Consider the following 14,335-nt stretch of genomic DNA (forward strand, 5'->3'; position numbering starts at 1 on the left):
TAACCCAGTGTACAGGAAATGAGAATACAGCAGAAGGCAATTTTTTAACTTGGCCTACTAAGAGTTTCTACCATGAAGAGGAAAGATTTTTCTGGCTGTTTTAATTTATCCTTTCATATATGTAATCTTATATTTCTTATAGTGTGAAGCCTCATTTTAGATCATCAAGTGGTTCGGAACACTCAACAGAGGGCTCTGTGTCATTGGGGGATGGACCACTGAACAGATCTGGTTCAAGGAACTTTCCAACTGAACGACATAACCCTACAGTAACAGGGCATCAGGAGCAAAGCTACCTTCCAAAAGAGACTCCCACTTTGCAGATGGAACAGAATGGGGATTATGGTAGGGGCAGGTAAGGAAATACTGATAATAAATATGGAAATAAGGTGTATGAAAATTCTTTGATCATAATGTGAATATTAGAAGACCATAATCTAGTGACTTTTTCGTTTTAATTTCATTACTAGTATGTAGTTATACTAAATAAATATTTTGTTCACATAATATTGGCTAATAGTTTTTCATAATTATTAAGAAATTTAGAGTGCCCATATAGAATATAGCCTTGAGTCAGAGAATTATAAAAGTTATTCTGAAGTTCTTTACAGTGCACTAAGGAAAGATTTGCTTAGGAACATAAGATCCCACCTATATCATAGTTTTAATTTCTGGCAATATCTAAACTGTGGAAATGGAGTTTAGATTGCCTCCCCTGCCTGAAGAAAACAAAAAAACGGAACCCTAATAGGCTTCTGATATGAAGGGAGCACTACTAATAAAAATGGGCCCAGCTTATTTAGTGGTAAGGTGAAGTGTTTGGTAGATTAGCTTAGGATCCCTTCAGAAGAATATATATTGATCTTTTAATAATAAAGGAGATTTAGAGGGTTTAGATACTTCTTTGATAGAATGTATACATTGGAAGAAACTTATGAGTTGTCCCTTCCCCCACCTCCCCTCCCCCACCCCTCCTTGTCATTGTTAAAAGGAGAACGCTTTTCAGAGGACGAAGACGACGGGAAGATGACAGGATTCCAGTAAGTATTTTTTTTTAATTTTGAATTACATCTGTTCTTTTTTTTTTTTTTTTTTTTTTTTTTCTTTTGTGATTTCCTATGGCCTTGACTTCTGGTCTGTCTTTCCTTTGCGGGTTTTTGTTTTATTGATTATAATATTCAACAAAGATAAATAGACCCTGTGCTTGACCCTGAAATATCCACCGATCACCACTACGCTTCACCCATAATGCACACATATAGTTAGAGAGATTTGACCTGGGTTGCTCAATTGAAAAAAAATTAATTACTTGAATGCCTAATCTATTTACATGGTTTATGAAAATATTTTATGAAAATTTTAACTACTGCTTTATTAATGGACATTTAAGTAGTTTCAATTTTTTAATCTTACAAATAGTGCTGTTACAAACTGCAGTGATATCCTCATTCAGTTACCATTCCCTATGTGTGCAATAGTATCTGAAGGAGAATCGATTCGCTAGAGGTGGGGTTTCTGAGTCCCAATTCAGTTAAGTTGCTGCCTAATAGCTTTCAGTAGGGGTTGTGCTCATTTTTACTCTTAACAGTTTGTCCATAGTCTTACAGAGTATATGAATTTTTGCCAGTCTGATAGGGTATATACTTCACTTTTAGAGCTCTGTTGGATGATGTTAGAAAATGTTATGCTGTTTATTGATTGTTATTTGGGAGCAGTTTTCTACCTAATGCTGATTCTTATTTTCACCAGTCTTATAAAACCACTTACATAGATTTTTTAAAACCTTTTTTATAGTTCTAGGCATGTTCCTATTTGAATCCTAGCTTAACTAGCTTCAAATTATTCACATTTTATTTTTTGTGGTTTGTTCATGGTGAATGTTTGCCATCTCTTAACTGTGGGAAAAGGAGTTAAGGAATAAAAATAGTGTAGGAAGACATGGAGGTCTCAAGAAAACCGTACCTGGAATTTACATTTATATCATAAATGTGAAATACAATGCTTATTACTTTACATGTGTAAGTAATGAATTGTATCCATATATATGTAGTATACTATATAGTGTACATATAATATACGTATAGGTATATAGATGTCACATGTTTAAGCAGTGAAAAGATAGGAATTTTCAAAGAAAACATGCTGCATTATAACAGAAAAAACAGTCCTTAGGGCAAGCTGTGAACCTTTCAGAACAGTGTTGTTTTTTTCATTTATTGCTTTCTATACTGTGGGCAGCCTTGAGACTTTAGGCAGTAACTTTTTAAGGATACCATTGTAGCAGTCCTTGTGAATCCTCAAGCGGCCCTGAACAGTTGAGGAGAGGCACAGCTGGTTTGAGATCTGTTTAATATGTTGAAAATATCTGAACTGAGGACTGAAGATTAGGGTGAAGAAAAAGAAAACAGGTGTGTTTTCTAGTAGGAAGGGCAGAGTGGAGGTGCCCTTGTGTAGGAGGGAGATCTTTGCTAGAGATAAAACTTAGGATTTGTAAGCTTACACATAGTAATTAACGTTATAAGAGTAAATGAGATCAATCAGGGTACTCTCTTTAGAGTGAGTGATTTTAAAAAAGACCAAGAATGGAATCTTAAGGAACATAATAGCTTTGGGCTGAAAAATGAGATTATTCATTATGTTGGTTGAAGTATCCAAGTGAAACCTGAGTGGAGAAGGCTGATAGATAAATGGATATCTGGGTTTCAAACATTTGGTCTGAAAATAATTGAAAGTGCACAACTCAGTGATTTTTGGTAAATCTTCAGAGTTATACAGCCAAAAAGTAACCAAAAAGTGAAAAAGATTATTTTAAGGGTTGCTTGCATATAAGTAGTAGTTGAAGCCGTGAATAATGGATACCACACAGGAAAAGTATGGAAAGCGAGAAGAATAGTAATCATACAGAAACCAAAAACCAGCAAAAGAGTGGGCAAAGAGAGAAGGGCACAAGCTTGTCAGATCTGAGAATGAAGAGAAAGAGGTATCAGAAGCTCAGGAAGGAATGAGCTCCCACAGGAAAGAATGTTTACCATGCCAAATGCTAAAGCGAGGTCGGGGAGGGCGGATGGAAATATGTCAGTTTTTGCATTCTGGAAGGCATTGGTGACTTGTCAAAGCAATTTTAGTGGTATGATGAGTATAGAGGGGAGGAAGTAAAGAAGATAAAATAAATGAGAAGCTTGTCAGAGGATATAGAGAGTGATAGGTGGAGGAGGAGATTTTCAAGTAAGGGTAGTTTTCTCATGAGACTACATAGAAGGAAAAAAAGATGATGGCAAATTTAGGTGGGGTAGGGTGTTCCTTTTTTATTTTTGTTATGGAAGAGAGTATAGCAAATTTAGAAAGTAGAGAATAGTGGGGATTGATTAAGGAGTGTGGCCAAGTTTTCAAAAGAAATGGGAGAGGAAGCTGACTAAAGGTAAGTAGGATTGATAAACAGTAATGAAAGCTAGCTCAACTGAGATGAGAAGCCAAGATTTATAGGGGATGGTTCTGTTCATTAGGGTGGAATTTTGTTGTTGTTTTTTTACTGCTTTCAGCTTCTGTGGTACAGGATTAGAGAATGAGATAGACATGTGACCTGTCTTATGATTTGTGTCTTTTAGAGACCCCATCCTTCAGCAACTGAAGCAAAGACTCCAGCACCAAAGTTTGACTTATTAGCCTCAAATTTTCCTCCTTTACCTGGAAGTTCATCAAGAACGCCAGGTGAACTTGTTTTGGAGAGTAGGATGTCTGACGTTGTTAAAGGTGTCTACAAAGAAAAGGTAAACATTGAAGCATCCAGTCTTTTACCTTACGGGCCTCTGTTTTCAGGGTTATTATTTAAAATTTTATTTACACTCAATGCTTATTTCTATCATAGTTTTTATTCATGGGGTTTTCAACATACTTTGAATATTATACAAAGACTTGTGTTAAAGCTACACAAGGTCAATAAAATGTTTCTTCACTTTTGCATGTCTTCGTATCATTCAGCCTAGCTTGGCAGAACTAATTAATATAAGCTGAATGGAAAGTATCATTTCCACTTAAGTGCATATAGTTAACACTTAAGTGCATATAGTTAACCTATGATGTAAATGAATTCTAAGCTGCTTTGGTAAACTCAGTCTTTTGAACAAATGGAGAGTTGATGTCAAAAAGGTTGAGATACCCAAAATTATCCTACAGTAATTTTGAGTATATACCTCTTTATATGCTAAATCTTCATACCCCACAATTTTTTTCATTTCCTACCTTTTTTCTAATTTAATTTAATTTTTATTTTAATAGTACATGTACATAGTATACCTAGGCTTATAATGAAAAATTGTAGTCCCCTTCAACCACTTTCAACTCTAGCTTTTTCTCCCAACATTTATGTCTGTATTTCTAATTAACCTGTTTTTACTGCTGCTTCTTGACTATTCAGTTTTAGACTTTGTCTATTAGTTTTCCATTCTAGGAGCTAAGGATTCAGCTGTCTTAAACTAATATACTTTTCTCATCCGGTATATTGTATTTTATCATATCTATGATGCCATCAATTATAAGATGCCCCATTATTTTAGTATCACTAAGAAAGTAAAAAGGGCATGCCATCATTTGTAAGCCACATCACAATATTGCATCTTTTTTCATAACTGAGCCTCACAGTATACTATGTCTCCTTTCTTACACTTTTAGTGGCCTGCTGCTCAGCTGTGTTTCTGGGACTTCACCATCATCCTGGAAATTTTCTTTACTCTCCTTTGGTGGATCCCTTCTTTTTCTTACTCTTGTTTTACTTTCCCATATAATAGTGGGTCACATCTTCCCAAGCTCCTGGAATAAGAGGTTTTTAGTATAAATTTCTTGACGTCTGCATTCTGAAAATACTTTTTGTTTTCTCGCCCTTAATCAGTAGCTTATCTCTATAGAAATCTCTTATTAGAAGACATTTTCCCTCAGAATTTTCAGTGTATTGTTACTGTCTTCCATTGTTTAAAGTAGGCAATTTTGTAGTTATTTTACCAATTCTGACGTAGACTTTTTTTTTTCACATGTTTTCCACCTTTGAAAATCCAGCTGCCTTACAATTAAAAGCTATTGTAGTTTTAGTAGCAATATTTTCTTTTCTCTTAGTAGTATATAAAATAATGGTGTGTTTTATAATTGATGGCTTCTTAGCAGGGAGAGGGTATAGCTCAGTGTTAGAGTGCACGCTTAGCATGCACAAGGTCCTAGGTTCAATCCCCAGAGCCTCCGTTGAAAAAAAATTTTTTTTAGAGATAAATAAACCTAGGGTCCCCCCCCCGAAAAAAATTAAATTAAAATAAATAAATAAATGCAATTGATGGCTTCTCAGATTTGGTGATGTATGTATGATACACACACATTTTAAAAAAATAATAATAAAGTATACTTACTGTAATTCCAACCTACAATTATGGGATGAACATTTAATGTGATGTTGGACCTTGTATGTGAACCTCTGATTTTCTTGTTTGGCTTTTCTAATTTTTATCTTTGTACTTGCCTATGTTTTCTCTTACGTTTTCCTGAATGTTACTTTTTAAGCCTATTGAAATTTTTATTTCATCAGTTGATTTCAATTTCTAGGGATCTTCCTTGTTTTTCTTTTTTTAATTGTGATAAAATACATATAACATGAAATTTATCATCTTAACCATGTTAAAGTTTGTGCATTTCAGTAGTGTTAAGTACATTCACATTGTTGTACAATCAATCTCCAGAACTCTTTTTATCTTGTAAAACTAAAATGCTTTACCCATTAAATAGCGACTCACGTTCTCCCCTTCCCTCAGCCCTTGGCAACCATCATTCTGCTTTGTCTCTATGACTTTGACTACTCTAGGTACCTCGTATAAGTGGAATCGTACAGTATTAGTCTTTCTGTGACTGGCTTATTTCACTTAGCATAATGTCTTCAAGGGTCATCCACTGTTGTATCAGTGCTTCATTCCCTTCATTGTGTGGTAATATTCCATCAGATGGATATACCACATTTTGTTTATCCATTTACCATTTGATGAATATTTAGCTTGTTTCTGCTTTTTGACTATTATGAATAATGCTCCTATGAACATTTGTTGTATGTGTTTTTGTGTAGACATGTTTTCTCTTGGGCTTATAACAGAGTGGAATTTCTGGGAAATATAATAACCATATTTAACTTTTTGAGGAGCTGCCAGACTGTTTTACAAAGTAGGCTGCACCATTTTACATTGTTACCCTCAGTGTATGAGAATTCTAATGTCTCCATGTCATCGCTGGCGTTTGTTAGTCTGTTTTACTTACAATACCTATCCTAGTGAGTATAAAGTGATTTCTCGTTATGGTTTTAATTTGCATTTTCCTAATAGCTAATTGTGTGGCGCTTCTTTTCATGTATTTGCTTAGTGGCCATTTGTATATCTTCTTTGGAGAAGTGTCTGTATAAGTGCAATTTTGAAATATGTTTTCACTTTAAGGATAATGAAGAGTTGAGAGTTAGTTGCCCAGTGCCTGCAGAGGATGAACAGACAGACTGCACCTCTGCCCAGCAACTCAGCATGACTACCAATCCTCCATGTACAGCTGAGCTTTCTGTATTAAGGTACACGTTTCAGTGTAGATCTTTTGCATTACGGTTACTTTTTCTTCTGATCATTTGCTCAGCTGTTTCTGTGTGCTACATACTAAGCCTAATGTCAAGCTCTTTTTTCCTTAGCACAACTCAGCAGGAAAAGGATCTAATAGAGGATTCCACTGTTCAGAAGGATGTTCCCAACCAGACAACTATACCAGTTTCTTCCCCAAGTACTGCAAAGCCATCAAGAACAAATACTGCTTTACCATGTAATAATAACATAAATGTAGCTGTAGCTGTGGCCCTGCAGGTAACTTGATGAATTTAGTTTATGTGAGGAAAAAAACAATAGGTTAAATAATGAGAAATTGTATTTTCACGTAACTCTTCGCTGGAGCAGAATAATTTGGAAATAGCCCAAATTGGGCCTGGCTGCCTGCATCAAAATAAATCTTAAGGAGTTTAGAGTCACTGTAAAGAAATGGGAGATTTTAGCCCTGTTGAGAATGAAGGAGTTACCATTTATTTTGTTTCTTTTGATTGCTTCATTTCCGATCACATTATGGTTAAGTGAAGCTGCCTTCTTACCCAGGTTATGATGAACGTATCTTTTTTGGACTAGGCTAAAGAGGCCTTGAGCCTCTTGAAATTATTTTTGTATAGTGTTTAACAAATCTATGAGAACCATGAGGGACCCCTGCCATTTTTATTCAATTTCCAGAATCATTTTTATAATTAGGGAAATACTGAAAAGCAGGAAAAAGAATACAAAATTTACCTGTAGTTCTTACATTTGGTGATATATAGCATTTTTGGTACAGCTCTTTTTTCTAAGTTAAGAATGTTTTATCTTGTCATTTAATAATATTATTAGTAATAATAATAGGATAGCAGCTATCAGTTATGAAATATCTACTATACGCTAGGACCAGTGCTAAAGACTTTTTACTTGCTTTAGCCCTATTGTCCTCCTTTTCGGTAGTTAAGATTTCTAGTTAGTCTTCTATTAATATATTATTGGTTTCTAACTGCTCTGCTGACATTCTTGTGGTATCTCTCTCAGGGTTCTTTGGAGCCAGAGAAGAGAGAATGGAACCATTTTATTTCATCATACGGATGTACCATTATTAATTTAATCTGTCCTTCCTTGCTAAGTATCTCAGTTTCCAGTTTTTTGCATCACTATAAACAATGCTGACTTGTACATCCTTCAGAAAAATATCTCAAGTGAAATTATTGTACCATACATAAAATTGCTAAGGCTTTTTATTATATTCAACAATGTCTTTTAAAAGATAGTACCAGTACACTTTAATAGCAATGTGTATGAGAGTGCCTGTTGTCTTTTCCTAGAAGACATCTTACTGATTTTCTTGTGGTTACTGCTGTTCTTTTTGTACTTTATTATTTAGAGAACATGCACTGCAAATTGTTTTTGTTTCTTATCTTTACTTCAAAGGAACCCCGCAAGCTCAGTTATGCTGAAGTGTGCCAGAAGCCCCCTAAAGAGCCATCTCCAGTTGTGCAGCCACTTCGAGAACTTCGCTCCAATGTAGTGTCTCCTACCAAAAATGAAGAGAATGGAGCTCCTGAGAAGTCCTTTGAGAAAACACATGAGAAGTCAGAAGCAAGAGCTAGTAAGGATTACTCTGGCTTCCGAGGCAATGCCATTCCCAGGGGAGCAGCTGGAAAAATCAGGGAACAGAGACGCCAGTTTGGCCATAGGGCTGTACCTCAGGGAGTGACTCGACGTAATGGCAAAGAGCAATACGTGCCACCCAGATCACCAAAGTAAAAAAACAAAAAAAAACAAAAAAAAAAAACTATTCAAAAACTTCTCTCTCTTCCCATTAAACTTGAGCCATGGCTATATTGAACTGTTTTGGAGGGGAAGGGGTGGCAGGAAGGAAACAAGAGAAAGTACATCCATGAATCATTGTGGATTTTGGAGTTGTGAGCAGTAGAATCCCAAAATTCATCTCTAAAGTGATTTTAAGATGCTGGAGGATTCCAATCAGTATAAATATATATATATATATGTATACATATATAAAAATATAATTTTTCTATTTTTGTTTTTGATTTTAATTTGCAGAGATCTTCTGCCTGGAATCAATTTTGAGGGTTCAGATTTAGCTTGGGGAAAAAAACATATTACACATCCTTCAGTATAGGATATGAGGGAGTGAGAGAAAATATTTTTTGAAGAAGCATTTCTGTAAAATTAGAAATTACTTTTTTTAATCTATTTAAAGTTTGGCTTGGAGATGCCATCTCTGCCTATATGGCCTTGTGTCGCAAAACAGATCAGTGGCTGGGGTGCCTGTTGTGGCGTGTGTGTGTGCAAGGGTGATTGAAGCCAAATCTGTTGTCACGTTAGTAAATGATTTAAAAACTGAATGTAATACTTGAGTAGTTGTTTTTTTTTTTTTCCAGTTTGAAATTTAGTCTGTCTTTGACCTTACTAATATTTCATTCAACAAGCTGTTAAACTCTAATCGTACTTGGAGATGTGACTACGAATCACTTTGATACTCAAGAAAAAAAATGGAAGTTTTTTAAAAAATTGAAAATCTGTGTTAGATCTGAGTGGGTAGGTCAAATGGAGCTCGGAGATTTAAGCTGTCCTGTGATTTCCACCCCCCTAAAATAGGAAATAGGGTTTTTTTTGTTGTTGTTACTTCATTTGTACCCTCTCTCTATTCTTTGACTACCCACCCCCAAAAGCAAAATAACCAACCACCTACAGAATTGTATGTTTCTAACTGCCTTGATCAGTCTGGTCAAATCATATAAATTGTTCTAAATTTCTGACTTGAACATTAAAGTATTTTACTCTTCTGTTCCTGTATTTAGAACTCTTGATCCCAGAATGGTAGGTCAGACTGACCTGACAGTAATTTATTTGTGTTAGTGTTAAAGATGAAAGATTGTAACTGACTCTTAAAGTGTTAAATAGTATAGAAGTAAAAAGAATTTTTTTTAAAGGCTTAATTGGGGACAACTTTTTTCTGTTTACAATGTATTTATCACCTTCCTTATTTCCATTTCTCAAAAAAAGAAAAATACAGTTTGGAATTCACAGAAGCCGAACCAGCAAGTCATGAAATTTTTGTTAAGATTAGAAAGATAGTTAAAATTAATACATCATTTCTCAGTGAATAAAGTTGTAGTTCATGTTAAATAGGCAAGTTTACATGCTGGTGTTTAGAAAATGGCTTAAAAATTAAGAACCATGTTGCATTAATGTTTTAAGTCATACCATTTTCAGAGTTCTATGTAAGGTGGGGTTTTGTTTTCTTTTTAGGGATAGTTTGTGACAATAATAACTGTCCCTTATGTTAGTGAATTACATATGTACAAATTGAAACTGTAAATTGTGAACACTGGAAAGCACCATTGTGACATAGAGTAAACATCTTAGTAATATATTAAAATGAATGTAAATGGAGGTTAAAATTTACCTTACTGTGAAACTTATCTTCCAACTCTAAGTTAAGCTTTGGAGATTTGTATTAGTAGGTAACTGTTCAGAGCTTTGAAAACACTGCACATTTCTGTACAAGCCAGAATTATTTCTTTGTAACTTATTCAGCTTGGCAATTGCTTTTGATTTGGTGGATTGATAACATGATATATACTTAAGCAGTTTGAAATTATTCATTTCTACACACTATTTTTAAAAATCATCTACTAAATGAAACATACAATAAAACTACCTGTGCTGAAATTTGGGGGAAGTTTAGGTCCTTTAAAAAAAAGTATTAATAATCACTGACTACATCTATGATAAAAAGTGCTTATTTTGGTTTACTTAGATAATGCTGCAGTTGGTGGAAATGATAAACATTTAAAGTGTTAACACTCTGTGAATGCATTGGATTTAAGAGAATAAACATTTTATCAAAATCACTTGGTAAGGATTATAAACTTAATTATTGCACTAAAATGAAACAGTACTTTTTTTAACAATGTATCACAGAAGTAGGCCTATATTACTTGTATCCGTGCGTGACTTACTGTTAGTCCACTCAACTTATAAAAACTAAATGTTCTAATTGATACACAAGAAGAGAATTCTTTTTGAAGAAAGCAAGGATGTTCTTGCTTTTCCCCAGAATGTGTTGTTGAAAGTAGAAGTTTAAAGACATGACCATTTTAAAATTTCTTACTAAATATAGTGTTTTTAATTTAATTTGCCTCGTTACAGCTAATAGTTCCCATTTTGATGGGATGTATAGGGAAGAATAAATTGGTGTGTGTGTATGTATAATATATATTCACAATATGTATTTAGCATTTATTTTATTACATCAGATTTAAGGTTTCTATCTAAATGATGCCTATGAGTTGTGTGAAACAGATTGATAGGTTTTTTTTTGTCCTGCATTACTCTGTAACTCTTGAGAGTTGGGCGTTTGTTGTAGTTCAGCTATTTATTTGGTTCTTTAGAAGGAGGAATTTAAATGTCAGGTTTTTCTCTTCATCTTTTTGACTTAACACTTCCCTGGGTTGCTGAAGGGTAAAAGTAGATACAAATGATAAGAGTCACAAATTCACCACCTTGAGAAGGTACATAGAGATATGGCAAAACCTGTCTCCATTTTCTAGCCTGATAATTAAGGTTTTCATGATATCTAAGCCTGTCTCTAATCTGAATAATTTCATTTTTGCAATATAGACACTGGCATTCAAGGGAATGACACATCTAAATTTTTTTCAACTGGATTTTGGAAGAAGATAAGATCTTCCAGTGATATGAGTTTATTGTTGTCATCTTAGGGGCTCAGTTTGCATGTGATCAAATGACATGCAGATTTTTAATTTATTTTTGGTTCCTAAAATTAAGGTAACTTGAATATTATTTCACATTCCTTTTTCTTTTTAAATAACCAGATTGGCTTTGCAGGAGGCTTAATGATGGAGTATTAGCATCTGAAGCAGAAAGTAGTATTTAAAAGCTATTGAACACCTATAGTTTTATTAGTTACAACCTTAATATTTAGTCTTTTGGCTTGAATGTCTATTGGTTTTACTCTGACACAGTTGAACAGCACTGGGGTTAAGTCTCTGTTATTTATGTTGGCCATGTATATTAATGGTGTTTTTAAAGTACCCGTTTTGTTTTTTAAAAAGACACAATGCAAATGAGGACAGTATATTCCTTTTAGGATTTTATAAATTCTTAACTACAATATATGGGATTTTTTTTCTAGTTTTTTATACTTCCTTAAAATTTGGTGGCCGTTAATTTAACTTTGTGCTTTTTGGTGTATGTTACTTTAGCTAGTCTGAGATTTCAAGAAGATAAATAGACATTTCAGTTTTCATTAATTGAATGAGGACATTTTAAGAAGTTAAAATAGAATTTGTTTCCAAGTTGAGAGTAATTCTTTTTCAAAATTCATCTTAGTATTAAATAATTTAAATTTTATTTTTAAGAGCTGAGAATCGTTGAGTAAATTGTTCCCAAAAGTACAAGTCAGATGTCAACAGGCTGTGTATAAAATGAAATGGTTTTATTTTCAGTTTTGCAGCAGAAAACATTGATTAGTATATCTAAAGAGGCAATCCACATCAACATTGATTCTCCTTTTTTTTCCCGATTCAGGTGTCCCTTGAGTGGCATCTCTTAAATGTTCGAAGTTGGGAGTCAGAACTAGATATCTGGCTTCTCTTTTGTCCATTGCTTAGGTTTGTTCCTGTTGTCAAAACTGTCCCCCTACCCCCCCAAAATGATGTGACATATGCTTATGCATATTATGTTAAAATGAGTACAACCTTGTATTTGTATTTTTGTTTTCAACATTGCCAAGGTGCTATGGGAAATTAAAGTAACACAAAATTAGAAAAAAATAAAATTATTAAAAAGCAGGACTGGTTTCCTTTTCTCCAGGTGGTTTATATCTAATGAATACTTGTATTTACTTTTTGATAATTTTTTATGTTGCCCATTCTCTAGTTCTGTTCTCAGCTGTTTTTGTTTTGTTTTGGGGATGGGGCAGTGGGATGTGTGATATTTCCTATATAAAAGTAAAGGTTGAGAGGTAGAAGATTCAGGTGACTTTGGCATTTTCTTAACGTCTTCTTGTGTCAAAAGCAGTTATTGAAAGGGAAAAAGTCGTAAGGCAATGTGCAGCTTAAGCTTTTTGCCTTCATGGGGAAGATTATAACCTGATTTGACTATGTAAATTCTAAGCCTTTGAACTTCATTTCCAAGAGGAAACCACTTGTTTACCTTTACCCTTTTAACCATATCTTTGCTTTGATTGTATCAAACCCTAGAGCTGAAAGGTTTGGGGAGTTTTTTAGGGAAAGTTCACTGAGAAATTTAAATAAATCTCTTTTTTTGTAATTATGATAACAAGGCAAAAATGGAAAAGTGGAATAACATCTGGCTTTTTAGCAGCTGGTATCTGCAAATTAATGTCATAGCTCAACTTTTATTGAATACAGTATTGCTAAAAAAAACACCAAAGTGTTTCATAGCTGTTACGCCATGGTTTATTCTTGAATTGTCTAGCTAGGATGAACTCCTTAATAGTAGAAATCTAGGTCTTTTAAATATTGTCTAATTTCAAATTAGATTTTCTAACTCTCAAATATTCAAAAATGTTTACTCTTCTACCATGTGTTTATAAGTAATACACATAAAGAACAGTTAATGTGAACATTAACTGATAGTCACTTAGCTCACTAGCATTGGCCTTTCAATAGCTAAAATGTTTCTTTCACTAATGGACAATTATTTCTCTTAAAGATAGCTAATACCAGTGAACAAAATTGTCCCTCTAATAACATGTTTACAAGGGTTATGTGCTAACAGAATTTTAGGTCCTTCTATCAGTGTGTCAGTTTATTTTGCCAGGAGAGAAGGGGGTATATAGCTTAATTTTCATCTTTACCATGTTAGGAATGCAGCATAATTGTATTTTTAGTGAAGTAGTTACCAATTGATAAACTTAGTTTTATAGGCTTATGAATTGGATTTAAAATGAGTTTGTCAAGAATCTCATCACTGAGATACCTTATATATTTATGCTTTATTAGAAAAATATTAATGTCTCTAACTTTTAATTATATGCCTGAAAGTTTTTATAAAATGTTTAACAGTTATTACTAAAGGATTGTGAATTTCCTTAAAAGTCTCTGGAATGAAAATTATCAAGGTGTCTTTAATTTGTATGAGGGTTTAAAGGAACTGGGATGTTTTCATTTTCTTCATAATGCTCCCAAGTAAGGACATTCCTTTTCTTCTGGTGTTATGGGAAGGAACATGCTTCCTAAAAATGTTGTCTTTTAAATTCATTTTTTGGTAGCTGTTCTGCAAATCCTTGAAGCTGCTCTACTTCTTGCCTATTTCCTTTGTATACCTACTGTATCAGAACCATAGTAGGACTCCAGCCTCCCTATGACGTTGTGTAGTCTGTTACTTACCTATAACATATTTTTGTTATTTATTTTGAACGATGTGTCTAAGTTCTAATTTTGCTGTTTTGCGTTCCAAATTCTGCCTGTACAAGTAATTGTGACCTTGACAAAAATTGGGGGTATCGACTTAGTGTTGGAACTAGTTATGATGGGTGGGGGAATTAATTTAACCAGTATTTATTATTGCATGCTAAGATCCAGGCAGTGTGCTTGGCAGTAAAAGATTAGATAAGATTCCTACCCTTATGGTGTTTAGTATGAAACAATCACAAGTGATTGCAAAATTAGACTAGTAATTATTAAAGCCAAAATCAGAAGCCATGCAGTTGAAGTTAGGGATAGAATGCTTCC

At 33.9% G+C, this 14,335-nt stretch overlaps 1 protein-coding gene across 4 annotated transcripts in view; it reads left to right on the forward strand.

Moving 5' to 3' along the window:
- The window catches only part of LARP4 (La ribonucleoprotein 4), a 61,586-nt gene extending 49,159 nt beyond the window's left edge, over window positions 1–12,427 (forward strand). For 3 of the 4 annotated variants that reach the window (XM_032492795.1, XM_032492796.1, XM_032492798.1), the window contains 6 exons: window positions 143–355; window positions 992–1,040; window positions 3,606–3,767; window positions 6,456–6,580; window positions 6,695–6,863; window positions 8,013–12,427. In XM_032492795.1, coding sequence (XP_032348686.1) covers window positions 143–355; window positions 992–1,040; window positions 3,606–3,767; window positions 6,456–6,580; window positions 6,695–6,863; window positions 8,013–8,348 — 1,054 coding nt within the window. In that variant the 3' untranslated portion in view covers window positions 8,349–12,427. The remainder of the gene's footprint in view (window positions 1–142; window positions 356–991; window positions 1,041–3,605; window positions 3,768–6,455; window positions 6,581–6,694; window positions 6,864–8,012) is intronic. The other variant, XM_032492797.1, reaches the window with a different exon arrangement.
- Window positions 12,428–14,335: the final 1,908 nt, after the last annotated feature.

The sequence above is a fragment of the Camelus ferus genome, chromosome 12 (assembly GCF_009834535.1).
Source record: "Camelus ferus isolate YT-003-E chromosome 12, BCGSAC_Cfer_1.0, whole genome shotgun sequence".
NCBI lineage: Eukaryota > Metazoa > Chordata > Mammalia > Artiodactyla > Camelidae > Camelus > Camelus ferus.